The 27,394-nt window shown below is 44.5% G+C and overlaps 1 protein-coding gene across 2 annotated transcripts in view; it reads right to left on the reverse strand.

Annotated features, from left to right (window-relative positions):
- LOC139273136 (ribosomal protein S6 kinase alpha-5-like) overlaps positions 1-27,394 on the reverse strand; it is a 148,113-nt gene that overhangs the window by 68,646 nt on the left and 52,073 nt on the right. For both annotated transcript variants that reach the window (XM_070889581.1, XM_070889582.1), the window contains exons 2-3: positions 9,458-9,529; positions 4,078-4,296 (exon numbers count right to left, since the gene is read on the reverse strand). In XM_070889581.1, coding sequence (XP_070745682.1) covers positions 4,078-4,296; positions 9,458-9,529 — 291 coding nt within the window. The remainder of the gene's footprint in view (positions 1-4,077; positions 4,297-9,457; positions 9,530-27,394) is intronic.

Genomic DNA, 27,394 nt, shown 5'->3' on the forward strand with positions numbered 1-27,394 from the left:
CGGAAGTCCCACCCCTAGCCACGAAATTGGGGTTACCTCCCCTGAGAGGAAGTGGAGAGCAACGTCGCGCGCTCCACTTCCTCTCATGGGGCGGAACCGGGCAGGAAAGCGCAGGAATTTTCCAGCGCTATGCTGTGAACTCTGCAGTGGGGCGAGGGGCCACCACTTCTCCACTGGGGAGCAGGGTGCCGTGACAGCAGCCTGGCACAGATGCGGAGTATTGGGTTGCAACATGGTGGCACGGACCCCGCAAAATCTTCAACGAAAGGCCAGACCAGTAAGTCGCCAAGTGAAACAAAATGGCGGCTCACACATCCCCTTTAATGTTCACCCCACAAGTGGAGTGCAGCCCGGTTCGCGACCTGCAAGGCTGGCGCGAACATCGCCCGTGGCAGCCTTACGGGGCGCTACCCAATTTCCGTTCCGGGGTGAAAACGGTTCGCTACGCACGTCGATGACGTCATCATCGCCGGCGCAGCAGCCTGGGGTGCTACTGGCGGGAGCGGGGCGGTGTTCACGCTAACCTCTAATTCTCGTGCAAACGATGCAAATTTCTCCCCCTTATTTTCCAAGGAGTAGGTGGCCTTCTTATTCACCTTACCAAACTGCACCACCTCACACTTATCTATATTGAAATTAATTTGCCATTTACATGCCCATTCCACAAATTTGTTAATTTCTTCTTGTATTTTGTCACTGTCCTCCTTGGTATTAACTATACTATATCCCCCACCCCAAAGTGGTGTCATCCACAAATTTTGATATTATATTTCCAATTCCCGAGTCCAAATCATCTATGTAAATAGTGAACAACAGTGTTCCCCACACCGATCCAAATAAGAACCTAAGAACATAAGAAATAGGATCAGGAGTAGGCCATTTAGCCTCTCGAGCCTGCTCCGCCGTTCAATAAGATCTTGGCTGATCTGATCATGGACTCAGCTCCACTTCCCATAACCCTTTACTCCCTTATCGCTCAAAAATCTGTCTATCTCCGCCTTAAATATATTCAATGACCCAGCCTCCACAGCTCTCTGGGACAGAGAATTCCATAGATTTACAATCCTGAGAGAAGAAATTTCTCCTCATCTCAGTTTTAAATGGGTGGCCACTTTGCAATTTTTCTTCATTTAAATTGTAATTTGCTTTTCTATTTTTTCTGCCAAAGTAGATAACCTCAGATTTTCCCACATTATACTCCATCTGCCAAATTTTTGTCCATTTACTTAGCCTGTCTATATCCCTTTGCAGATTTTGTGTGTCCTCCTCACAATTTGCTTTCCCACCCATCTTTGTATCATCAGCAAACTTGGCTACATTACACCATTTCCCATCTTCCACCAGTCTGAGTAACTACCTTTAACCCCTACTCTCTGTTTTCTGTTTTGTAGTCAATTTGTTTGGGTTGACCAGTGGCAAATGATGGGGACAAATGTAAAGATGCCATATGCACAAATCGTTGAAGGTGGCAGGACCAGTTGATAATGCTGTTAAAAAGCATACAATAGCCTGGGCTTTATAAATAGATGTATAAAGTACTAAAGCAAGAAAGTTATGGTAAAACTTTGTAAATCACTGGTTAGGCGTCAGCTGGAGAAGTGTGTCCAATTCTGAGCAGAAGATATCAAGGCCTTGGAAAGATTGCAGAGGAGATTTATTCCGTTATATGGAGAGAGTGGAGAAGTTGGGATTGTTCTCCTTAGAGCAGAGAAGATTAAGGGGAGATTTTTAATAGAGGTATTAAAAATTATGAGGGATTTAGATAGAGTGAAGAGGGAGAAACTGTTTTCTCTGGCAGTAGGGTCAGTAACCAGAGAACACAGATTTAAGATAATTGGCAAAAGAACCAGGGGGAAGAGGAGGCAATTTTTTTTACACAGTAAGTTGTTATGATCTGGAATGCATTGACTGAAAAGGTGGTGGAAGCAGATTCAATAATTACTTTTAAAAGGAAATTAGATATATACTTGAAAAGGAAACAAATTGCAGGGCTATGGGGAAAGAGCAAGGGAGTGAACTAATTGGATAGCATTTTCAAAGAACTGGCACAGACACGATGGGCCGAATGGCCTCCTTCTGTGCTATCCATTTATATGATTCTATAAATAGTTTGCGGCAGAGAATTACCCATTCTAACCAGCTTCTTTGAAATAGTTTTTTTCTAATCTTCCTTTTAATTCTTTGTGATTATTTTAAGTTTTTGTGCTCTCACTACTGACTAGTGGAAATTACTTATTATTTATCCTATAATAATCCTTCATAAGATTAAAAACCCTTATCAGATTACCCCTTAATATTTTTAGCTCAAGTGAAAAAGCCCCAACCTTTTTATGTCTTAGTTCAAAGTCTAGTTCAGTTTGGTTCTGTTTCTGGAACTGACAAAATATAGTTTTCTCCAAAGGCCTTGCAGATTATTGAACTATGTAAAAATGCCCGAAGGTGTTAATTTGGCCCCGCATGGGCCAAAAGACTGATTCAGTCTTTATTGTTTTCCAAGTAATTGTACCATAAATATCTTGCTGTGCTTTGGTACAGATAGCATAGTTGTAAATAACGATTAGTTTTTGTATCATTATAATGAAGCTGCAATGTCAGAAGGCAGTACACTCTAATTTATTAACATAAATTCTTGACATTTAAATAATACACGTTTTTGTATGCACCGTTTGTGTATTTTTTCCTTCCTTCTTCATTCTTCAGCTGAGAAAGCACCCCAAGTCATCATCATCATCGGAAGTTCCTCCGAGTCGAGGTTGACTTGCTTCCGCTCTAATAGTGAGTTCTCAGGTGACTGAGGAGTTCAAAGCGGGACCGACAGTCTTTGTCACAGGTGGGGCAGACAGTGGTTGAAGGAAAGAGTGGTTGGGGAGCCTGGGTTGACACAGGCTCCTTCCGCTGTTTACGCTTGTTTTCTGATTGTTCTCGGCAATGGGACTCAAGGTGCTTAGCGCCCTCCCGGATGCTCTTCCTCCACTTTGGGCGGTCTTGGGCCAGGGATTCCCAGGAGTCGGTGGGGATATTGCACTTTGTCAAGGAGGCTTTGAGGGTGTCCTTGAAGCATTTTTTCTGCCCACCTGGGGCTCGCTTGCCATGTCGAAGCTCCACGTAGAGCGCTTGCTTTGGGAGTCTCGTGTCAGGCATGTGGACGATGTGCCCGCCCAACGGAGCTGATTGAGCATGGTCAATGCTTCGATGCTGGGGATGTTGGCCTGAGCGAGAACACTGACGTCGGTCCGTCTGTCCTGCCAATGGATTTGCAGGATCTTGCGGAGGCAGCGCTGGTGGTACTTCTCCAGTGATTTGATGTGTCTGCTGTATATAGTCCATGTCTCTGAGCCATATAGGAGCGTGGGTATCACTACTGCCCTGTAGACCATGAGCTTGGTGCCAGGTTTGAGGTCCTGGTCTTCAAACACTCTCTTCCTCAAGTGACCGAAGGCTGCGCTGGCGCACTGAAGGCGGTGTTGGACCTCGTCGTCAATGTCTGCTGTTGCTGACAGTAGGCTCCCGAGGTATGGAAAATGGTCCACGTTGTCCAAGGCCCTGTTGTGGATTTTGATAATCGGGCGGCAGTGCTGTGTGGCGGGATCAGGTTGGGAGAGGACCATTGTCTTACGGATGTTAGCGTAAGGCCCATGCTCTCGTACACCTCAGTGAAGGTGTTGACGATGGCTTGGAGTTCGGCCTCCGAGTGTGCGCAGACGCAAATGTCATCTGCATACTGTAGTTCAATGACAGAGGATGGGACGACCTTGTATTTGGCCTGGACGCGGCAGAGGTTGAACAGATTCCCATCTGTTCTGAAATTTATTATTATACCTATTAGGTAGAACGTTTCCGATTGATGACATAGTACAGACTGAAAAATTTACAATATGGAGAATTGTGGGCAAAAATCCAATTCATATTTGTGATAGAATATACTGGTGCCTTAACGTATCACATAACTGTTATCAACGTACACCACAGTGCTGCCTTAAGGGGGGGGGGGGTGGAATAAGATACACAATAGTGTTCAAAATGCAAATTTTTGTAAATGCTTTAAAAAAATGAAACAACAACTGTGAAAAATATTACCGAGAATAAGATGAAGCTTGGTGTCTGTCTGGAAAGCATAGTGCAAGGTGACCAGAAAAGGAGACTGCCGAATGTGTTCTAACACCTGCCGTTCTGTCTTTATGTGCTCAGTTGTTTTTGCTTTTTGTACAATAGAAGCCTTCTTGAGCACTTTCATTGCATAGAGTTTGTTTGCATCATGGCCACTGATTTTTCTGACCAGGAAAACTTTCCCATATGCTACAAAGGTATAATAAAAGAGAAAAAGAATACTATGTTAATAATTATGAAGTATTTTCATTCTTCTACTACTAGTCATTAAAAATCAATGGCATCAATTATTCTATATTAGGGTAATATAATCTTATAGGTCACAAAGTGGTATGGCATGTAAGCTCTTCAGTATGCTACACCATCAAACTAACCTGGTCAGTGTCATTCTTGAATTAGCTGCAAGAAGGTGCGTGAGAGCAATGTGTTTTCACTCTCTCCTATCCATTTTTGAAAAAAATTCAGCCTCCATTCTATGCCTACACCATAGTGTAGATATCAGGAACAGAGTAAGGAGAGCTGCTACAGTGTATCGATATGCAAATCTATTTGTGATTGAGTGCATTTATAACAGTAATATGTGCTATTGGTGTGCCCATCATTACTTTATTTTATAGAAACAAAGAAAATAGGTGCAGGAGTAGGCCATTCGGCCCTTCGAGCCTGCACCGCCATTCAATGAGTTCATGGCTGAACATGCAACTTCAGTACCCCATTCCTGCTTTCTCGCCATACCCCTTGATCTCCCTAGTAGTAAGGACTTCATCTAACTCCTTTTTGAATATATTTAGTGAATTGGCCTCAACAACTTTCTGTGGTAGAGAATTCCACAGGTTCACCACTCTCTGGGTGAAGAAGTTTCTCCTCATCTCGGTCCTAAATGGCTTACCCCTTATCCTTAGACTGTGACCCCTGGTTCTGGACTTCCCCAACATTGGGAACATTCTTCCTGCATATAACCTGTCTAAACCCATCAGAATTTTAAACGTTTCTATCAGGACCCCTCTCATTCTTCTGAACTCCAGTGAATACAAGCCCAGTTGATCCAGTCTTTCTTGATAGGTCAGTCCCGCCATCCCGGGAATCAGTCTGGTGAACCTTCGCTGCACTCCCTCAACAGCAAGAATGTCCTTCCTCAGGTTAGGAGACCAAAACTGTACACAATACTCCAGGTGTGGCCTCACCAAGGCCCTATACAACTGTAGCAACACCTCCCTGTCCCTGTACTCAAATCCCCTCGCTATGAAGGCCAACATGCCATTTGCTTTCTTAACCGCCTGCTGTACCTGGATGCCAACCTTCAATGACTGATGTACCATGACACCCAGGTCTCGTTGCACCTCCCCTTTTCCTAATCTGTCACCATTCAGATAATAGTCTGTCTCTCTGTTTTTACCACCAAAGTGGATAACCTCACATTTATCCACATTATACTTCATCTGCCATGCATTTGCCCACTCACCTAACCTATCCAAGTCGCTCTGCAGCCTCATAGCATCCTCCTCGCAGCTCACACTGCCACCCAAGTTAGTGTCATCCGCAAATTTGGAGATACTACATTTAATCCCCTCGTCTAAATCATTAATGTACAGTGTAAACAGCTGGGGCCCCAGCACAGAACCTTGCGGTACCCCACTAGTCACTGCCTACCATTCTGAAAAGTCCCCATTTACTCCTACTCTTTGCTTCCTGTCTGACAACCAGTTCTCAATCCATGTCAGCACACTACCCCCAATCCCATGTGCTTTAACTTTGCACATTAATCTCTTGTGTGGGACCTTGTCGAAAGCCTTCTGAAAGTCCAAATATACCACATCAACTGGTTCTCCCTTGTCCACTCTACTGGAAACATCCTCAAAAAATTCCAGAAGATTTGTCAAGCATGATTTCCCTTTCACAAATCCATGCTGACTTGGACCTATCATGTCACCTCTTTCCAAATGCGCTGCTATGACATCCTTAATAATTGATTCCATCATTTTACCCACTACCGATGTCAGGCTGACCGGTCTATAATTCCCTGTTATCTCTCTCCCTCCTTTTTTAAAAAGTGGGGTTACATTGGTTACCCTCCACTCCATAGGAACTAATCCAGAGTCAATGGAATGTTGGAAAATGACTGTCAATGCATCCGCTATTTCCAAGGCCACCTCTTTAAGTACTCTGGGATGCAGTCCATCAGGCCCTGGGAATTTATCGGCCTTCAATCCCATCAATTTCCCCAACACAATTTCCTGACTAATAAGGATTTCCCTCAGTTCCTCTGACCCCTTTTATATCCAGAAGGTTGTTTGTGTCCTCCTTAGTGAATACTGAACCAAAGTACTTGTTCAATTGGTCCACCAATTCTTTGTTCCCCGTTATGACTTCCCCTGATTCTGACTGCAGGGGACCTACGTTTGTCTTTACTAACCTTTTTCTCTTTACATATCTATAGATATCACAGATATTCAATGTTGACTTTTTTGCCAATAGCTTGCTGTACCTAATTAACATGGAATGATAAGTTTACTGCAATCTGTACTGTTTGTACCCAGTTTACACTCCTTATTTGTATGGGATAAATTATGGTATGAAATCCATCCGGATGGGCAATACAATGCCAGCCTTGCCAGCGATGCCCACATCCCAGGAACAATTTTTTTTAAAATCCTGAATCAAACTCATCCCTCTGACAGTTTCACCAAAACGTGCGAATATCTGTGGTCCAATGTACTTCAGTTATTCGCAGGAGAGCTCTTAATACCTCAGAAATTTTATCCAGTAAGTAGCTCACCCATACAAACCACAAAGATTTCAAAATCAATCCTCCAGCTGTGTTGAGCAAGCTATTCTCAGCAGAGGAATTGGGGAAGGGCGGCGGGGGATTGCTACATTTGGCCTTGGTGCTCTGAATAGGAATAGCCAACTTGGCCAAGGCCCTTGCTCCTGACTGCTATCCAGCAACCCCTGCTAGAAATGCATGTTTTGGGACATGATGTAGCTATTATGTCCCTTTGACATCAAACAGTCTGCTAACATTCACAGATAAATAATAGTCAATTGGGCAAAGTACTGGAGGGCAACTGGTGCCTACTGAACTATATCACAGGAAGAGGTTGTGCTTTCAGGAAAGGAGAACATTAATGGAATTTTTTTTTTGAGACTTTATTCTGAAATTCTTCATAAAAAAATATTTTTGTTATGCAGATATTTTATTCTGGTTAAACAACTAAACCAGTTAGTCTTTAGGAAGAAAATTATTACTCTGATTGCATGTTCTGCAATTTTTTTTTATTATGGCAGCTGTCCAGCAATTTGTTTAGCAAGGGTATGTTTGTACTGAATCAACACACCTGAAAACTGCTCTGGTGGATAAGGCATATATATTGAAGACAGTAATTAATACTTTTAACATGTTCTTCTTTACTCCTATTTTGTAAGTTTTTTCTCCTTTTTGTTAACATCGGCTTACGTCACAAAACATTTATCTGATGAAAAGAAAAAGTTTGCCCTCAGGCCTCTGGCTCACTGTTAAGCCAGATCATCAGAAGAGCTCAAGAAGATCTTATACATGGAATGAGACTTTAATGTTTCGCATCTCCCACTTTCTGGTCAGCTGGTTGGACCTTCCACTTTTCAAACATTCAGCGGTAACAACCAATTACAGTCAGTGTAGTGTAGTTGGATGCTGCTTTGATTCAATAACATGTCCCCCCTTCAAATCTGAGAACAGCAGCCTCTACAACGTTGTGGATTTTCCCATATACTACAGAAAGCCATCCTCTGGCTTTGCTGATTGAGCAAAATTACCAAGTTGTGCCAAAAATTATGGGTAATTTTGTGTGATCAGTTCTACATCATACGGAACTGGGTTGAAATGACCCAGCTTATTTTGTGACCCTCACAGCAAAAAAGGAGAGTTTTATCTCATCAGTTTGGGCTGGTATTGAATCAAAGTAGCAGAGGTGAAATCAGCAAAGTCAGTTGCATTATTTTCACATTCTTGCATTAAACACAAGGGCACACAAAAAAGTCACAAGGATAACTATGTATGAAATGCAGAATTAATAGGCTGGCTATTAACTCGGAGACGGGGAGGGAGCTGCTTTGAGGTCGGGAAACCCGGAAGACCTGATTAGCATTTTTAAAATCTCCGTTTCCCGGCCACAGCCAGACAGATTGAGAGGCTGGCTTGCAGGCGGGCGGGTAGGCCTTCAGCACCAGGTGCAGTCGAGGAGTGCAGAGGAGGGAGAGAGGGATTGGAGACCTCAGGGAGAATTGGGGGGGGGGGAGATCAGTAGAGTCAGATTAGAAGAATCGGGGAGTAGATTGGATGCCTCGTGGAGGTGATCGGGAGGAAGGGGGCAGATCAGAAGAGTCGGGGTGGGTGGGGGGGAAGTTATCAGAAGAGTTGAGGGGTAGATCACCAGGTGAGATCAGAGGCTTCAACGAGGAGATGGGAAGAGTTCGAGGGTGAGCAGAGGCCTCGTGGAGATCGGAAGTGTCAGGGGTGGGGGAGTGGGGGGGGTGGGGGGGATGTGGGAGGAGATCAGAAGAGTCATGGCTTTGTGGAGGAGGTTGGAAGGGTCGGAGGGCTGTCCGATCGTGGGGGGTGGGTGAAGCAGGTAAACTGGATGCAGCAGGTAAGTGGAAAGGCACTTACCTCCTGGATCCAGCAATCCTCACCTCCCTTTAGCCGCTGGGTTTCCCAAGGCCCGGGAAACCTGGCCGACCAGGGTTAAATGTTAAATATGAGGCACACAGCCTCATTATAATATTTAAATTGCCAACCTGCCTCCTGGGAGTGGGTTGTTTGCCCAACCCCCATTCCGCCTCCCTTAAAACCAGAAGTTGGCAGTGGATTGGGGTTGGGATTCAGATTTTTAACATTGTAACATCCCACCCAACCCCAATCCGTCAGTTTTTGGGGGTTAAAAATCCCTCCAATGTTTTCTTTCTTGAACTGGAGTTCCACAGGAACTGACACTATCTGCATCTTCACTCAAGCAGCATTAATTTTCACTTGTGAGACTCAGCTACAAATGTTGGCCACGTCACAGTCCAGTCGGATCCTATCCTCACCTAATATCAACACATGTAGAGATCATTGGTAAGGATTAGGAGTCGGAACTCTGGCTGATTTTTCCTTGCCTCACCCAGCGGCACAAAGGTCAATTATACCGTCCCAAACTGAGACCAGCTAACTCTGTACAAAACAGAGGTTTAACTTTTACATTTCTGGTCTGTGTGGCTTAGCTAGCTAGGCATGCTGAACAATCTGCAATCTTTTAAACCTGGTCCCTATCAAAAATGTCTTATGAGTACAATATCAAAAAGTGATACAAAAGAAGTTTCACCCAAAACTCACCTCCTGTTCCCAGAACCTTCAGTAGCTCAAAGTTTTCTAATCCAACTCTTTCTCTGTGACCAGTGAGGTTAGCTGCCGATTAAATTAAAAGTGCAAGATGAAGATGGTAATATAGTACATAACAAATGCAGTCAATTACTTAAAAAACAGAAACCCAGCAGTATGGCTGTTAAGCCACTTTTCACAGGGATGCCCAGATGTAAAACTCCCACACACTGGAGGTAAGGGACAGTGTATAGGAGGGAAGGAAGAGAGAGTTATCAACACACGTCATCTTCAGAATATTTTTTCTTCATGGCCTAAGTTCTGGTGTTTGTGTTTAAAAATACTAGTTGCATTTAAAGACTTTTGTGGTGTTCACTGTGTGGAAGTGGGAAAGCTGATACACCAAAAAAGAGGGCCTCAATTCAATGAAATCAGAGCAGATAGTAGCTAGATGGTTGAAGTGTCAGGAAAGGACGAGGGAGAGAAATAAAAAAACAATTTGAAAGAGTGGAGTAAGCAAACAGCTATGAAGGAAATTACTGACAAATGGCAGGAAGGGGCACATGCAGTAAATAATATTACAAAATAGGACGCACAGAGAAGCAGGAACAACTTGCATGTATATAGTGGCCAAGATTTTCCGCTTTAGGTGGAATTAGCGATCCAGGTGCATTGTCAGTATTGCCCCCATACTTAAATTTTACCTTTGAATGAAGCTCAAAACGGCAGGAAAGCAGGCAGAACAGGTTCACAGTTCTCTCTCCCTAAGGTCTGTATGGATGGACTACACCCAAGGTCTTGTGACTTCTCTCTCTTACCCCCCCAACTAATTGCAGTCTTGTGACTTCTCCCCTTCTCTCTCTCCCCTTCGCCTACCCCGCCCCCCCCACTCATTGCAGTTTGCATAAGCCTTCCGATCGGCACCTTGTTCTCTCTCTTTCTTCTCCCCTCCCCCCCCCCCCCCCGGGGCTTGTTTTCCAGCCGAGCCCCGAGCCACTGTGTCCGGGCACAGAACCGATTCTGCCGGCCAAAGCTACAACCCTCCAGCCCTGCTTCAAGACGTTCGGTGGTGGTGTGTGAGTAAAAAATGAGAAAACTTCTGAAATCCAACAAACTTCCATTTACTACGTTGACAAGTAAAAAAAGTTGAACTTTATTATTGATTTTTACAGTGTTCTTGACTCCCTCTAAAATCTTCGATTAAAAACAATGGCTTCTTTCAGTGCCGATTTGTCAATGTGCACTGGTTTTCTTAAGTACCCAGAAAGTTTTTCGGGAGTGGCCAGATACGCCGACCTAGGAGGTAAAGAATTTGGCCAAATTGCGAAAAATTATAAATACTGGCGCAGAAATGAGGGAACGGCCCCGCCCCCTAAAAAAAAACTGGCCTAGAAAAATCGTAACTAAGTCAGTTACGCCGGCGCAGATCGCAGGGGAAACTTTGAAAAAAATAAATACATTAAAAAAACGGCGCAAATGACCCGGGAAAATTGAGCCCAATGATTCCATACCCTAGAAGACAACCTTTTTCTTTCTGTAAATTAATCTAAAATTACACAAAAGAGGAATCAGCTAAGCAGTACGGGACAGTTTTCCTGATTAAGCTAAGGAATTGTATCTGGTGTATGGCACTACATAGTGTACCAAGATCAACCCGAATATAAAAATAGCTAATGCTGTATATAAGTACTATTTTTGTATGTTATGGATACAATTTTACTTCAATAATGTGACAGAATGTATATTTAACACAATACCTTATATTAAATCAGCAATAACATGGGAAATAAAAATAATTTTGGAGTACATCAGTAAAATGAATTAAAACATTTGATATTAGGAGGTGGCTCAGTGCCACAGATTGATCTCAGCATTACTATCATGCGAGGTGTCAAGTGTAGCACCTAGCTTGACCTGACCCAGTTCCTTACAATAGAAACAGTATAGGCAGGGCATCTAGAAACATAGAAACATAGAAACATAGAAAATAGGTGCAGGAGTAGGCCATTCGGCCCTTCTAGCCTGCACCACCATTCAATGAGTTCATGGCTGAACATGCAACTTCAGTACCCCATTCCTGCTTTCTCACCATACCCCTTGATTCCCCTAGTAGTAAGGACTTCATCTAACTCCTTTTTGAATATATTTAGTGAATTGGCCTCAACAACTTTCTGTGGTAGAGAATTCCACAGGTTCACCACTCTCTGGGTGAAGAAATTCCTCCTCATCTCGGTCCTAAATGGCTTCCCCCTTATCCTTAGACTGTGTCCCCTGGTTCTGGACTTCCCCAACATTGGGAACATTCTTCCTGCATCTAACCTGTCTAACCCCGTCAGAATTTTAAACGTTTCTATGAGGTCCCCTCTCATTCTTCTGAACTCCAGTGAATACAAGCCCAGTTGATCCAGTCTTTCTTGATAGGTCAGTCCCGCCATCCCGGGAATCAGTCTGGTGAACCTTCGCTGCACTCCCTCAATAGCAAGAATGTCCTTCCTCAGGTTAGGAGACCAAAACTGTACACAATACTCCAGGTGTGGCCTCACCAAGGCCCTGTACAATTGTAGCAACACCTCCCTGCCCTTGTACTCAAATCCCCTCGCTATGAAGGCCAACATGCCATTTGCTTTCTTAACCGCCTGCTGTACCTGCATGCCAACCTTCAATGACTGATGTACCATGACACCCAGGTCTCTTTGCACCTGCCCTTTTCCTAATCTGTCACCATTCAGATAATAGTCTGTCTCTCTGTTTTTACCACCAAAGTGGATAACCTCACATTTATCCACATTATACTTCATCTGCCATGCATTTGCCCACTCACCTAACCTATCCAAGTCGCTCTGCAGCCTCATAGAATCCTCCTTGCAGCTCACACTGCCACCCAACTTAGTGTCATCCGCAAATTTGGAGATACTACATTTAATCCCCTCGTCTAAATCATTAATGTACAGTGTAAACAGCTGGGGCCCCAGCACAGAACCTTGCGGTACCCCACTAGTCACTGCCTGCCATTCTGAAAAGTCCCCATTTACTCCTACTCTTTGCTTCCTGTCTGACAACCAGTTCTCAATCCATGTCAGCACACTACCCCCAATCCCATGTGCTTTAACTTTGCACATTAATCTCTTGTGTGGGACCTTGTCGAAAGCCTTCTGAAAGTCCAAATATACCACATCAACTGGTTCTCCCTTGTCCACTCTACTGGAAACATCCTCAAAAAATTCCAGAAGATTTGTCAAGCATGATTTCCCTTTCACAAATCCATGCTGACTTGGACCTATCATGTCACCTCTTTCCAAATGCGCTGCTATGACATCCTTAATAATTGATTCCATCATTTTACCCACTACCGATGTCAGGCTGACCGGTCTGTAATTCCCTGTTTTCTCTCTCCCTGCTTTTTTAAAAAGTGGGGTTACATTGGCTACCCTCCACTCCATAGGAACTGATCCAGAGTCAATGGAATGTTGGAAAATGACTGTCAATGCATCCACTATTTCCAAGGCCACCTCCTTAAGTACTCTGGGATGCAGTCCATCAGGCCCTGGGGATTTATCGGCCTTCAATCCCATCAATTTCCCCAACACAATTTCCCGACTAATAAGGATTTCCCTCAGTTCCTCCTCCTTACTAGACCCTCCGACCCCTTTTATATCCGGAAGATTGTTTGTGTCCTCCTCAGTGAATACCGAACCAAAGTACTTGTTCAATTGGTCCACCATTTCTTTGTTCCCCGTTATGACTTCCCCTGATTCTGACTGCAGGGGACCTACGTTTGTCTTTACTAACCTTTTTCTCTTTACATGTCTATAGAAACTTTTGCAATCCGTCTTAATGTTCCCTGCAAGCTTCTTCTCGTATTCCATTTTCCCTGCCCTAATCAAACCCTTTGTCCTCCTCTGCTGAGTTCTAAATTTCTCCCAGTCCCCGGGTTCTCTGCTATTTCTGGCCAATTTGTATGCCACTTCCTTGGCTTTAATGCTATCCCTGATTTCCCTTGATAGCCACGGTTGAGCCACCTTCCCTTTTTTATTTTTACGACAGACAGGAATGTACAATTGTTGTAGTTCATCCATGCGGTCTCTAAATGTCTGCCATTGCCCATCCACAGTCAACCCCTTCAGTATCATTCGCCAATCTATCCTAGCCAATTCACGCCTCATACCTTCAAAGTTACCCTTCTTTAAGTTCTGGACCATGGTCTCTGAATTAACTGTTTCATTCTCCATCCTAATGCAGAATTCCACCATATTATGGTCACTCTTCCCCAAGGGGCCTCGCACAACGAGATTGCTAATTAATCCTCTCTCATTACACAACACCCAGTCTAAGATGGCCTCCCCCCTAGTTGGTTCCTCGACATATTGGTCTAAAAAACCATCCCTTATGCACTCCAGGAAATCCTCCTCTACCGTATTGCTTCCAGTTTGGTTAACCAATCTATGTGCATATTAAAGTCACCCATTATAACTGCTGCACCGTTATTGCACGCACCCCTAATTTCATGTTTGATGCCCTCCCCAACATCACTATTACTGTTTGGAGGTCTGTACACAACTCCCACTAACGTTTTTTGTCCTTTGGTATTCTGCAGCTCTACCCATATAGATTCCACATCATCCAAGCTAATGTCCTTCCGAACTATTGCCTTAATTTGCTCCTTAACCAGCAATGCTACCCCACCTCCTTTTCCTTTTATTCTATCTTTCCTGAATGTTGAATACCCCTGGATGTTGAGTTCCCAGCCCTGATCATCCTGGAGCCACGTCTCCGTAATTCGAATCACATCATATTTGTTAACATCTATTTGCACAGTTAATTCATCCACTTTATTGCGGATATTCCTTGCATTAAGACACAAAGCCTTCAGGCTTGTTCTTTTAACACCCTTTGTCCTTTTAGAATTTTGCTGTACAGTGGCCCTTTTTGTTCTTTGCCTTGGGTTTCTCTGCCCTCCACTTTTCCTCATCTCCTTTCTGTCTTTTGCTTTTGCCTCCTTTTTGTTTCCCTCTGTCTCCCTGCATTGGTTCCCATCCCCCTGCCATATCAGTTTAAATCCTCCCCAACAGCACTAGCAAACACTCCCCCTAGGACATTGGTTCCGGTCCTGCCCAGGTGCAGACCGTCCGGTTTGTACTGGTCCCACCTCCCCCAGAACCGGTTCCAATGCCCCAGGAATTTGAATCCCTCCCTGTTGCACCACTGCTCAAGCCACGTATTCATCTGCGCTATCCTGCGATTCCTACTCTGACTGACTATCACGTGGCACTGGTAGCAATCCCGAGATTACTACTTTTGAGGTCCTACTTTTTAATTTAGCTCCTAGCTCCTTAAATTCGTTTCGTAGGACCTCATCCCTCTTTTTACCTATGTCGTTGGTACCAATGTGCACCACGACAACTGGCTGTTCTCCCTCCCTTTTTAGAATGTCCTGCACCCGCTCCGAGACATCCTTGACCCTTGCACCAGGGAGGCAACATACCATCCTGATTGCTTACCTGCCCTGCCAGATGGGAGATTATAAACATAAAAATAAGAACATCAAAAGTAATTTTACAAAAATTGATTTGAAGCACAAAAATAAATCCAGAACATTTTCTTTACTGCATCAGTGAGAAACTCAAGTAGTATAAGAATGTCTGCAGAATTGAGAATGATTTTTAATGTCACCAAAACAGTGGTTTACTGAAGTCAGTGCGCGCAGTGTAATGTAAATGAAAGGATAATAATAACATATGAGCTGAAGATCTACAGTATGACATGACTGGTAATACATTAATGCTAGTTTTTGCATTTTCCTCAGCCGAATGTAAAAAAATATACTATTGCATTAATATAAATAAAATGCTCACTGCTTATTAAGAAATAAATTTTTTTCATCATATTCAACAGTTCTGTGTTACAGGGGCTGCATTAATCTCAACAATTTTTAAGCAGCTTTTCAAGATAAATTTCCACACCAGAAATACAAAATTATACATTCATATCTATTTGAACTCATGTATTAAACCACAATGACATCTATAATACGTAGATTACATGTAAAACAAAGTCAGAAAAAGGAGAGCAATAAATCAGATCAATTATGAGAGAGAGTTCTGGACACAAGGTCGTTTCTAAAATCATTGATTTAAGTGCGCATTTTTGCTATTTAACTTTAAATACCTCAACATGTTAAAAAGACATTAATTGAATAAGTAAACAATTTTCAGCATTTTCTGTTTTTATTTCAGATGCTAGCATCCGCAGTATTTTGCTACTGTAATATATATACTAAGCTTGACTTACACAGATTTAAAAACTTATCAACAAATTCATTAAAAAAATAACCAAACGTTGGGGCTGAAATTCAGTGTCTGGATAAGGCCCGTTACCGGTTTTTCTGCGGCAGCCATGCGGCAGAACCGAGTGGCAGTCGCATTGCAGTCCATTGGCCACCACGATCCAAAATTAGCTTGGGGATTTTTTGGGTGGTCCCCACTTCTACCTTGCTGCTGCTGACTGTCCCAAGCACATCCCCGGACCTCCAACCCACTCCGCGTGAAATTTACCTAAAAAAAAAATCGACGAGCCGCCGCACGATGCCCCCGACAGTTTTTTCTGTCGAAGCACTTGTTTTTTTTGTCTGTGAGCCATGGCAGCGCGATGACCCTTCAAAGAGAGGGTGCACTGCCGCGGCCGGCATGTTTTTTTTTTGCCGGCCGACTTCTTGATCGGCTGGACAATTATCGCCCCAGGTTTGGCCAGGCCGCCAACAGGCAGCCTGGCACCCTCTCTTGGGTGCAGGCCACTGACCCGGCCGAAACCCTCCCTGGTGGCCCAGTAGCTGAACCTAAAAACGCTGCTTCTCTCCCCTTTAAATGAGGGGAGAGACGTGGTGACCACACGCGCACTGACATCACCACTGCTGAGTGACAGTGACGGAGAACTTCGTCCCGCCCCCACTTCCACCCTTAACCAGCACTTACTGCTCCACTTCCGCCCCCATTATGACCGGCTTCTGGCCCAATGCGAAAAAAACTTCAAAGAGGAGAAAATTAATCGGAAGCCGGCCTCATCGCAACTGAAGGCAGGTGCGCCAGCTTTCTGGAGGGCCTGACTTTTGGCCCCATTATGTTAAAACGCCAATTACTTTTAGATTGACAATCCAGTTTGCAGTTGGCATTAAGCATTTCGTGCATCGTACAGTATCGTATTATATACTGGAAGTTTGAAGAGCATACCAGCACTTCAGGGTTCTTCAATTCTGAACAGGCTTGAGATTACAAAACTCCTTCATCATCATTTTCATGATGCAGTGACTCATCCTTATTGCTACTATGATCACTTCAGCTGCAGTCTTCTTTGGAAAATATTCTGGTTTGAATATTATTTCACTGCTGACTGGTTTGACCCCCCGATAAGGCATGACTGTTCTAAAATATACCCTTAAGCAACCCTTAACAATCAGCATCAGTATGTTTTTGAGCTATTGTAAAATGAATTATTGGCAAAAACTATGAAAACAAAAAAGCTATTGAACACTTTACAGACTTCTTCATAGAGGCATTTCCAAAATCTCAACTTATTTTGCTCTCTTCTACCATCCAACTTCAAGAACAGTCATTCCTCATCAGCAGAGCCCTTGCACAGCTATAAAAGATAAAAGTGGCATGATCTCAAGAAGTTAACAGCAAGACCTGTTTAACATTTTTTGTCTCCATTTCTCAGCTGCAGCCAGCCAGATTGAGAGGCTGAATAGCTGTCGGACGGGTAAGCCTTTAGCACCAGGCCACAGCCGGGGAACAGAGCGGATGGAGGGGGAAGAGATCGGAGGCTGGAGGGGCGGTTGGAGGCCGGAGCGGGGTGTAGGGTGGAGGAGATCAGAAGAGTCATGGAGGAGAGCACTGGCTTTGTGCAGGAGCTTGGAAGGGTCGGAGGGCTGTCCGATCATGGGGGGGTGGGTGAAGCAGGTAAACTGGATACAGCAGGTAAGTGGAAAGGCACTTACCTCCTGGATCCAGCAATCCTCACCTCCCTTTAGCTGCTGGGTTTCCCAAGGCCCGGAAAACTTGACCAGCCAGGGTTAAATGTAAAATGAGGCACATAGCCTCATTATAATATTTAAATTGCCATCCCGCCTCCTGGGAGTGGGTTATTTGCCCAACCCTCATTCCGCCTCCCTTAAAATCAGAAGTTGGCAGCAGACTGGGGTAGTGATTCAGATTTTTAACATTTTAACATTCCACCCAACCCCAATCCATCCGTTTTTGGGGGTTAAAAATCTCTCCAATGTTTCACTAATGTATGCTGAGAAATAGATCACCCTTCATGGGTGCAATTCTTTTTTTTTAAATTTTACCCTTTTTATTCCTACCACTCCCCTCCGAAAGATCCTTTCTTGAACTGGAGTTCCACAGGAACTGACACTATCTGCAACTTCACACAAGCAGCATTAATTTTCACTTGCGAGACTCAGCTACAAATGTTGGGTAGGGAAAGATCAGAGGCTGGAGGGGTGAGATCGGCTGCCGGAGTGGAGGTTGAAAGCGTCATGGGGGGGGGGGGGGAGAGCGGGGGTGTGAAGGGGGCCGTAGGATGTTTGAAATGGTCCGGGGGCATGGAGATCGGATGGGGAGGATGAGACCGGAGCCTGTAGGGGAGATCGGAAGGGGAGAGGGAGGGGGAGAGTGGAAGGGTCGGGTGGGTAGATCGGAGGCCGCAGCCGGGGATCATGGGAGGAATCAAAAAGACCAGGGGTTGGGGGGTGGTAGAAGGTGGGAGAAAGTAGCTCGGGGCGGGGTGGGGGGGGGGGGGGGGGAGATCGGAACTCAGGGAGGTGTCTGATTGCAAGGGGGAGGGGGTTAAAGCAAGTAAGCTGGATCTAACAGGTAATTGGAAAGACCCACCTGCTGGATCCAGTAGTCTTCGCCTTCCTTTAGCTGCCGGTTTAATTTAAAATGGATATTAAATCTGAAAAATGGACCTTAAATCTGAGGCACGCAGCCTCATTTTAATATTTAAATAACCGACCCACCTCCCGAGAGCAGGTTAGTTACCTGCGCCCTGTCCCACCTCCATTAAAATTGAAGTGGGTTGGGGTCAGGTTTGAGATCGTTATCATTTTAACATCCCACCTGACCCAAACCCACATGTTTTGGGGGGTTAAAATTTCCCTCTTAAGTCATTGGGGAGACCAAAAAACAGATTAGTAATCTCTTTGCTGAAAATCTTTGTTCCACTGCAAGTTTGACTCTGAACTCCCCTCTCCATATCTTGCCACTGTAACTCCTCCTTCTATTCTTACTCTGATCGCTCCAACTTTGGTCTGCTGTACAGTTCTGACAAAGCTAAATACAAGCTTCAGGAATTGGCCAGAATTTGCGGTGGGTATGGCCTTTAAAAGGGCCCGCAAGTTCAGGATTTCTGCCTGCGCTAAATCCCGAATTTGCGATCTTCAATGTACGATTTGACAGATCATCCGCACAGCCAAAGAGTAACCAATTGCTGATGTAGAGTTGGGCTATTTGCCTACCACCTGCCCAACAGGACTGTTTGCATCAGTGTAAGGAGATACCTCAGGCATGTTTTAAACATATTCTTCTCGGAAATCGGATTATTTAATTTTATCAAATTAGTTTTTCTTGTTTCTGCAAAAACTGGAGTTTTAATGATGTTGATAATTATCAGGGAAATTATTTTTTTACTAAGTGAACTAAGATGTAGTGCAGTTGGTGGAACTGCTCGGTTATTTCGAGGGAAGGTTATTTAAATCACTTACTCCCTCTCTGTGATTGCTGTATCTGTTGATTCTCTCCCTCTTCCCTACCTTCCATCTTTTCTCTTAATTTTTTGAGGCCAGCACATAGGAGTCAGTTACAAAATAACTGACTATTATAAAGGAAATACATTCGAGTTTATATTCAGGAAGGATGACATGAAATGGATTGAAGCGGCTTTCTTGATCCAAACCCACCTTGCGATCTCATGAAATAGTGTAGCTAATCAAGAAGACAAATTAGCAGTGTGGATGTTCCCCTTGATGTGACCTTGTTCCAAAAAACAAAGAAGATAACTAAGTAGCCTTTTTCATAAAATAGAATTATGGGGGTGAACAGAATTTTGAGAGGTGGTGACTGCTATTAGCCATTCAAAAGAATACACACAGCAAACAGAAAAAAGTTTCACCCATGAGAGTTCCAAAGACAGAATCATCGATGCTTACAGCACGGAAGAAAGCCATTTAGCCCGTGGAGCCCATGCCGGCTCTCTGCATTCCTGCATTGATGTTGTGTATATGGATTTTAGCAAGGCTTTTGATAAGGTCCCACATAGCAGACTGATCACAAAAGTAAAAGCCCATGGATGCAGGGCAAAGTGGCAAGTTGGATCCAAAATTGGCTCAGAGGCAGGAAGCAAAGGGTAATGGTTGATGGGTGTTTTTGTGACTGGAAGGCTGTTCCCAGTGGGGTTCCGCAGGGCTCAGTACTAGGTCCCTTGCTTTTTGTGGTATACATCAATGATTTAGACTTGAATATAGGGGTATGACTAAGAAGTTTGCAGATGATGCTAAAATCAGCTGTGTGGTTGATAATGAAGAAAGCTATAGACTGCAGGAAGATATCAATCAACTGATCAATCAGTGGTAAATGGAATTTAATCCAAATAAGTGTGAAGTAGTTTGGGGAGGGCTAACAAGCAAAGGGAATACACATTAAATGGTAGGACACTGAAGTGTAGAGGAGCAAAGGGACCTTGGAGTGCAGGTCCACAGATCCCTGAAGGTAGCAGGCCAGGTAGATAAGGTAGTTAAGAAAGCATATGGAATACTTGCCTTTATTAGTCGAGGCATGGAATACAAGAGCAAGGAGGTTATGCTTGAACATAAAACATTGGTTAGGCCGGCCGCAGCTGGAGTACTGTGTGCAGTTCTGGTCACCGCATTACAGGAAGGATGTGATTGCACTGGAAAGGGGACAGAGGAGATTTACAAGGATGTTACTGGGAATGGAGAATCTTAGCTATCAGGAAAGATTGGATAGGCTGGGTTTGTTTTCCTTGGAACAGAGGAAGCTGAGGGGAGACCTCATTGAGGTGTATAAAATTATGAGGGGCCTGAATATAATGGATAAAAAGGGCCTCTTTTCCTTAGCAGATGGATCAACAACCAGGGGGGATAAATTTAAAGTAATTGGTAGAAGGTTTAGAGGGGATTTGAGGGGAAATTTCTTCACCCAGAGGGTTGTGGAGGTCTGGAACTCACTGCCTGAAAGGGTGGTAGAGGCAGAAAACCTCACCACATTTAAAAAGTACTTGGATGTGCACCTGAAGTGCTGTAACCTGCCGGCTATGGACCTAGAGCTGGAAAGTGGGATTAGGCTGGTTAGCCTCCTGTTGGCCGGCGCGGACACGATGGGCCGAAATGGCCTCCTTCCGTGCTGTAAACTTCTATGATTCCTGATCCCACCACTGCCACTCTCTGCAAGAGCATCTCAGCTTGTCCCATTCCCCTGCCCTAACAAGATGGATGAGTTGACGGCACAAATAGAAATAAATGGGTATGATCTGATTACTATTACAGAGACGTGGTTGCAAGGTGACCAAGGCTGGGATCTAAATATTCAGGGGTATTTGCCATTTCGTAAGGATAGGCAGAAAGGAAAAGGAGGTGGGGTAGCTCTGTTAATAAAGGATGAGATCAGTGCAGTAGTGAGAACTGATATTGGCTTAGAAGATCAAGATGTAGAATCAGTTGGGGTGGAGTTAAAAAAAATAAGGGAAAGAAGTCACTGGTGGAAGTAGTCTACAGGCCCCCAAACAGTAGCCACTCTGTAGCACAGAATATAAATCAAAAAATAATGGAGGCTTGTAAGAAAGGTACAGCAATAATCATGGACAATTTTAATCTTCATATTGATTGGACAAATCAAATTGACAAAGGTAGCCTTGAGGAAGAGTTCATAGAGTGTATGCGGGATGGTTTCTTGGAACCAACCAGGGAGCAGACTATTTTAGATCTGGTAATGTGTAACGAGTCTGGATTAATTAATGATCTTGTAGTGAAGGATCCTCTTAGAAAATGTGATCATAGCATGGTAGAATTTCAAATTCAGTTTGATGGTGAGAAAGGTAGGTCTCAAACCAGTCATCATTGACCTCACCGATATAGAGGAGCGGGTGCTGGCACTAGTGGGGATCAACACCCGGTCGGCCACACGTGCAGCAGCAGAACCAGATGTAATGCCACATGAGTAAAGTATACACCATTGCGTGATGTAAAGTCAATAGATGCCACACCCACTCATATCCATACAATATATGATAGATGATTGATGAAAGTGTTATGTAATTAATGATGGGCTCATGAAAATCATTGTAATACAGAATTTCGTTATGTTCATTAAATGTGATGTCTGTGATTATTTTGATAGCGGTCGTGCTGTTCCTGTGCATATGCTTTGTGAAGCGTTTGAATCATCCTGTGACCCTAGCATCCCCTTCTCCTCTAATTACCTCATTTATGTTTTGTAGCTCAGCCAAGAGTGCAGTCACTGCTAACAGCACCGAGGCAAGGTGATGATCCTGCAGCGGCGTCTTGAGTGGACCGTGCTTCTGGTGGTGAGGAGCCCCGAATATCGCCCGTTGAGCTGCAGGTTGTCCTCTCCACTGAGGACAGTGAGGAGTTGGAGGATCCTGCAGCAACAAGCTCCATATCAAGCACACCGATTACATTTAGTGCTCCATGATTGGCAGATCTCAGCGGGGACATGGTTCACTTGTCCAGGAGGAGTGCTGACATAGGTCAGCAGATCCTCCAGACAAGAGGGGGCATATTCCAACAGCTGGCCACAATATCCGCGACCATGACGGAGAACATGCCGTGGATGGCGGTGGCCCTGGAGGTGATAGCCAGGAACACTGGTGCCAGAGGGCTACGAGTGTTCCCAGAATGCAGCACTGAACCCCAAGGTGCCACACCCCCATTGCCAATGACACATGAGAACCAGGAGGAAGCTCTTGCTTCTGGCTCGGAGGAAGTTCCCTCCTCTCCAGCATCCGACCAACCAGCAGATCTGCCGTCATCCCCCCCCAATGAAGCAGCGCCTGAGCAAGGTGGCTTGGAGTCGGGAGGGGAAGGAGTAGAGGTGGGGAGAAGATGCGGGGGGAGGGGGGGGCGGGGAAGCAAAGTGAGGTGCATGGCCGCAGGAGTTGGAGTTGTGACAGTATTGTTCTTGCTTTTGTTGCTAGTTAATAAATGTTGGGAGGTTTGGGGGAAGGGGGCAGGGGGAGGGGGCACCTTGTTGTATTTGCATTTGTGTTATTTGTGTTATTAGTCTTATTGGAAATGTTAAAAATGTAATAAATTATATAAATGTTATAATTTTGTTGTGAGGTGGGGTGAGGTTGGGGGGGATGTTTTTTTAGAGTTATAAGTATGAATTAATACAAATGTTATCATTAATTTTTTTAAATTTAACATAACATTGTTGTGCATTTTCTCAGATAGCTGTAACGTTAAACACTGGTGATTCCTTAACATGAAAGAGGATAATTAAGCGTGACTTGAATCAACTTTAACTTTAACTGTCACCAAGGTAATGCACACCATTCTTGTATAAGCTGCAGACACAGCAGTCTTGCAGCTTTGTAAATACCACCAACGTTATTTCAAGCAGTGCGCTCATTTATGAGCTGCTGAGAGTCTTGAAGCTATGTAGCCACCACGGGCCCTTTCCTGCAGTCTACAGGGGGTCGAGAGCATGGTTTCATCGTCAGCCTGATTGCCTGCCCCGAGGTCATCGTCCACCTCCTCATCCTCCTCTTCCTCAGTCTGCCACGGGGGAGCCAATTTAAAACCGAGTTGAGAAGGAATTTCTTCTCCCAGAGGGTTGTGAATCTGTGGAATTCTCTGCCCAAGGAAGCAGTTGAGGCTAGCTCATTGAATGTATTCAAGTCACAGATAGATAGATTTTTAACCAATAAGGGAATTAAGGGTTACGGGGAGCGGGCGGGTAAGTGGAGCTGAGTCCACGGCCAGATCAGCCATGATCTTATTGAATGGCGGAACAGGCTCGAGGGCCTAGATGGCCTACTCCTGTTCCTAATTCTTATGTTCTTATGCCACCTCTTTAATTGGGCACATAATGCTCTTCAGTATACCTTCTGCCACCTCTAGTCAACAGCATATGCATAGTCATCAAGACTGGCTGAGAAATTACAGGCCTCATTACAATAACAATCAGTATTATACCTATTGTTCACAAACAATAAATTTACCTACGAAAACATATAAAATAAATTTAATTCGTCCACAGTATAAAGGAGTTTATACGGACCCGGGAAGGCATCGGAAAAGCCGGTTTTCAGGGCACATTGCGCATGCGCTGAAAACCAGCTTTTCTGATCTGTCAAGTTTCTGGCTTGACAGATCTCGCACATATCGGGAGCGAGGACATTTGTATGTGCAAATTTGTGATATTTACGCATGCAAATGTCCTCAAAAATCTTGCGCCTAAAAAGCTGGTGCATAGCCTACTTTTCCAAGCGCAAGTTTTTTAAAACACACAAAAACTTATAAAAATAAAGAGATGAAAGCATATTTTATTGTTAAAAACCCTCCCCACAATGGTATGTTTATTTTAAGGCATAATTAAAAAAATTTCTTTTGAAAAAAAACAGGAAAATATTTTTTTTAATAAGACATTAATAACTTTAATTTAAATAAATCTTAAATATGTAGCGTATATTTTCTATTTTTTTAGTAGTGTTTTGGGGGGGTTTCTCATTCATGGTAATAGGAGTTTCGGACTTACATAGAAACATAGAAAATAGGTGCAGGAGCAGGCCATTCGGCCCTTCGAGCCTGCACCACCATTCAATATGATCATGGCTGATCATGCAACTTCTGTACCCCACTCCTGCCTTCTCTCCATACCCCCTGATCCCTTTAGCTGTAAGGGCCACATCTAATTCCCTTTTGAATATATCCAATGAACTGGCCTCACCAACTTTCTGTGGTAGAGAATTCCATAGATTCACAATTCTCTGGGTGAAAAAGTTTCTCCTCATCTTGGTCCTAGATGGCTTACCCCTTATCCTAGGACTATAACCCCTGGTTCTGGACTTCCCCAACACCGGGAACATTCTTCCTGCATCTAACCTATCCAATCCCGTCAGAATTATATATGCTTCTAAGAGATCCCCTCTTATTCTTCTAAATTTCAGTGAATATAAGCCTAGTCGATCCAGCCTTTCTTCATATGTCAGTCCTGCCATCCCGGGAATCAGTCTGGTCTCCCTCAGTAGCAATTCGCTGCACTCACTCAATAGCAAGAATGTGCTTCCTCAGATTAAGAGGCCAAAACTGCACACGATACTCAAGGTATGGTCTCACTAAGGCCCTGTACAACTGCAGTAAGACCTCCCTGCTTCTATACTCAAATCCTCTCGCTATGAAGGCCAACATGCCATTTGCTTTCTTTACTGCCTGCTGTACCTGCCATGCCAACTTTCAATGACTGATGCACCATGACACACAGGTCTCATTGCACCTCCCCTTTTACTAATCTGTCACCATTCAGATAATAATCTGCCTTCCTGTTTTTGCCACCAAAGTGGATAACCTCACATTATACTGCATCTGCCATGCATTTGCCCACTCACCTAACCTGTCCAAGTCACTCTGTAGCCTCTTAGCATCCTCCTCACAGCTCACACTGCCATCCAGCTTAGTGTCATCTGCAAACTTGGAGATATTACATTCAATTCCTTTGTCTAAATCATTAATATATATTGTAAATAGCTGGGGTCCCAGCACTGAACCTTGCGGTACCCCACTGGTCACTGCCTGCCATTCTGAAAAGGACCCGTTTATTCCCACTCTATGCTTCCTGTTTGCCAACCAGTTCTCTATCCACGTCAAGACATTACCCCCAATACCATGTGCCTTGATTTTGCACACTAATCTCTTGTATGGGACCTTGTCAAAAGCCTTTTGAAAGTCCAAATACACCACATCCACTGGTTCTCCCTTATCCATTCTACTAGTTACATCCTCAAAAAATTCTAGAAGATTTGTCAAGCATGATTTCCCTTTAATAAATCCATGCTGACTTGGACCGATCCTGTCACTGCTTTCCAAATGCGCTGCTATTACATCTTTAATAATTTATTCCAGCATTTTCCCCACCACCGATATCAGGCTAACCGGTCTATAATTCCCTGTTTTCTCTCTCCCTCCTTTTTTTTTTAAAGTGGGGTTACATTAGCTACCCTCCAATCCATAGGAACTGATCCAGAGTCCATGGAATGTTGGAAAATGACCACCAATGCATCTACTATTTCTAGGGCCAGTTCCTTAAGTACTCTGGGATGCAGACTATCAGGCCCTGGGGATTTATCGGCCTTCAATCCCATCAATTTCATAACATAAGAACATAAGAATTAGGAACAGGAGTAGGCCATCTAGCCCCTCGAGCCTGCTCCACCATTCAAAAAGATCATGGCTGATCTGGCCGTGGACTCAGCTCCACTTACCCGCCCGCTCCCCATAACCCTTAATTCCCTTATTGGTTAAAAATCTATCTATCTGTGATTTGAATACATTCAATGAGCTAGCCTCAACTGCTTCCTTGGGCAGAGAATTCCACAGATTCACAACCCTCTGGGAGAAGAAATTCCTTCTCAACTTGGTTTTAAATTGACTCCCCCATATTTTGAGGTTGTGCCCCCTAGTTCTAGTCTCCCCGACCAGTGGAAACAACCTCTCTGCCTCTATCTTGTCTATCCCTTTCATTATTTTAACTGTTTCTATCAGATCACCCCTCATCCTTCTGAACTCCAACGAGTAAAGACCCAGTCTATTCAATCTATCATCATAAGGTAGCCCCCTCATCTCCAGAATCAGCCTAGTGAATCGTCTCTGTACCCCCTCCAAGGCTAGTATATCCTTCCTTAAGTAAGGTGACAAAAACTGCACACAGTACTCCAGGTGCGGCCTCACCAATACCCTGTACAGTTGCAGCAGGACCTCCCTGCTTTTGTACTCCATCCCTCTCGCAATGAAGGCCAACATTCCATTCGCCTTCCTGATTACCTGCTGCACCTGCAAACTAACTTTTTGGGATTCATGCACAAGGAACCCTGTGCGGAGGGGAGCGGGTAGGTCCGAAGGCCTCCTCGTAGGACTGCTCCTGGGCACGGCCAAGGGTGCCATCAGCCGGTCCAGGCAGAGGGCGGTCGAGGGGGTCGTTCAACCTGACTGCCTGCCTCTCTTCCGCTCTTACATCCGGTCCAGGGTGTCCTTGGAGATGGAGCACGCGGTGTCCACCGGTACGCTCGCGGCCTTCCGCGAGAGGTGGGCACCGGAGGGACTGGAGTGCATCATCACGCCCGGCAACCAAATTTTAATTTGATTTTACGTTTTAAAGTTTAATTTGTTTTAATTGCCGGTGCTTTTAGCGTCCCCCTTCCCTTTTATAGGGGGCACTGGGGAAAAATTGTGATTTTAGTGCCCAAAAAAAAAAACAAAAAAAAGAAAAACACAAAAAAAAAGGAAAAAAAGGGCCTTGTAAATGTCTGGTGTGTCACCCAGGTCGGGTGGCACGGTTTAATGTTTTGTTTTACAGATAAACTCTAAAAGAGTTTCATGCACAAGGAACCCTGTGCGGAGGGGAGCGGGTAGGTCCGAAGGCCTTCTCGTAGGACTGCTCCTGGGCACGGCCAAGGGTGCCATCAGCCGGTCCAGGCAGAGGGCGGTCGAGGGGGTCGTTCAACCTGACTGCCTGCCTCTCTTCCGCTCTTACATCCGGTCCAGGGTGTCCTTGGAGATGGAGCACGCGGTGCGCGGTGTCCACCGGTACGCTCGCGGCCTTCCGCGAGAGGTGGGCACCGGAGGGACTGGAGTGCATCATCACGCCCGGCAACCAAATTTTAATTTGATTTTACGTTTTAAAGTTTAATTTGTTTTAATTG

Source organism: Pristiophorus japonicus, chromosome 9 (genome assembly GCF_044704955.1).
Source record: "Pristiophorus japonicus isolate sPriJap1 chromosome 9, sPriJap1.hap1, whole genome shotgun sequence".
Lineage (NCBI taxonomy): Eukaryota > Metazoa > Chordata > Chondrichthyes > Pristiophoridae > Pristiophorus > Pristiophorus japonicus.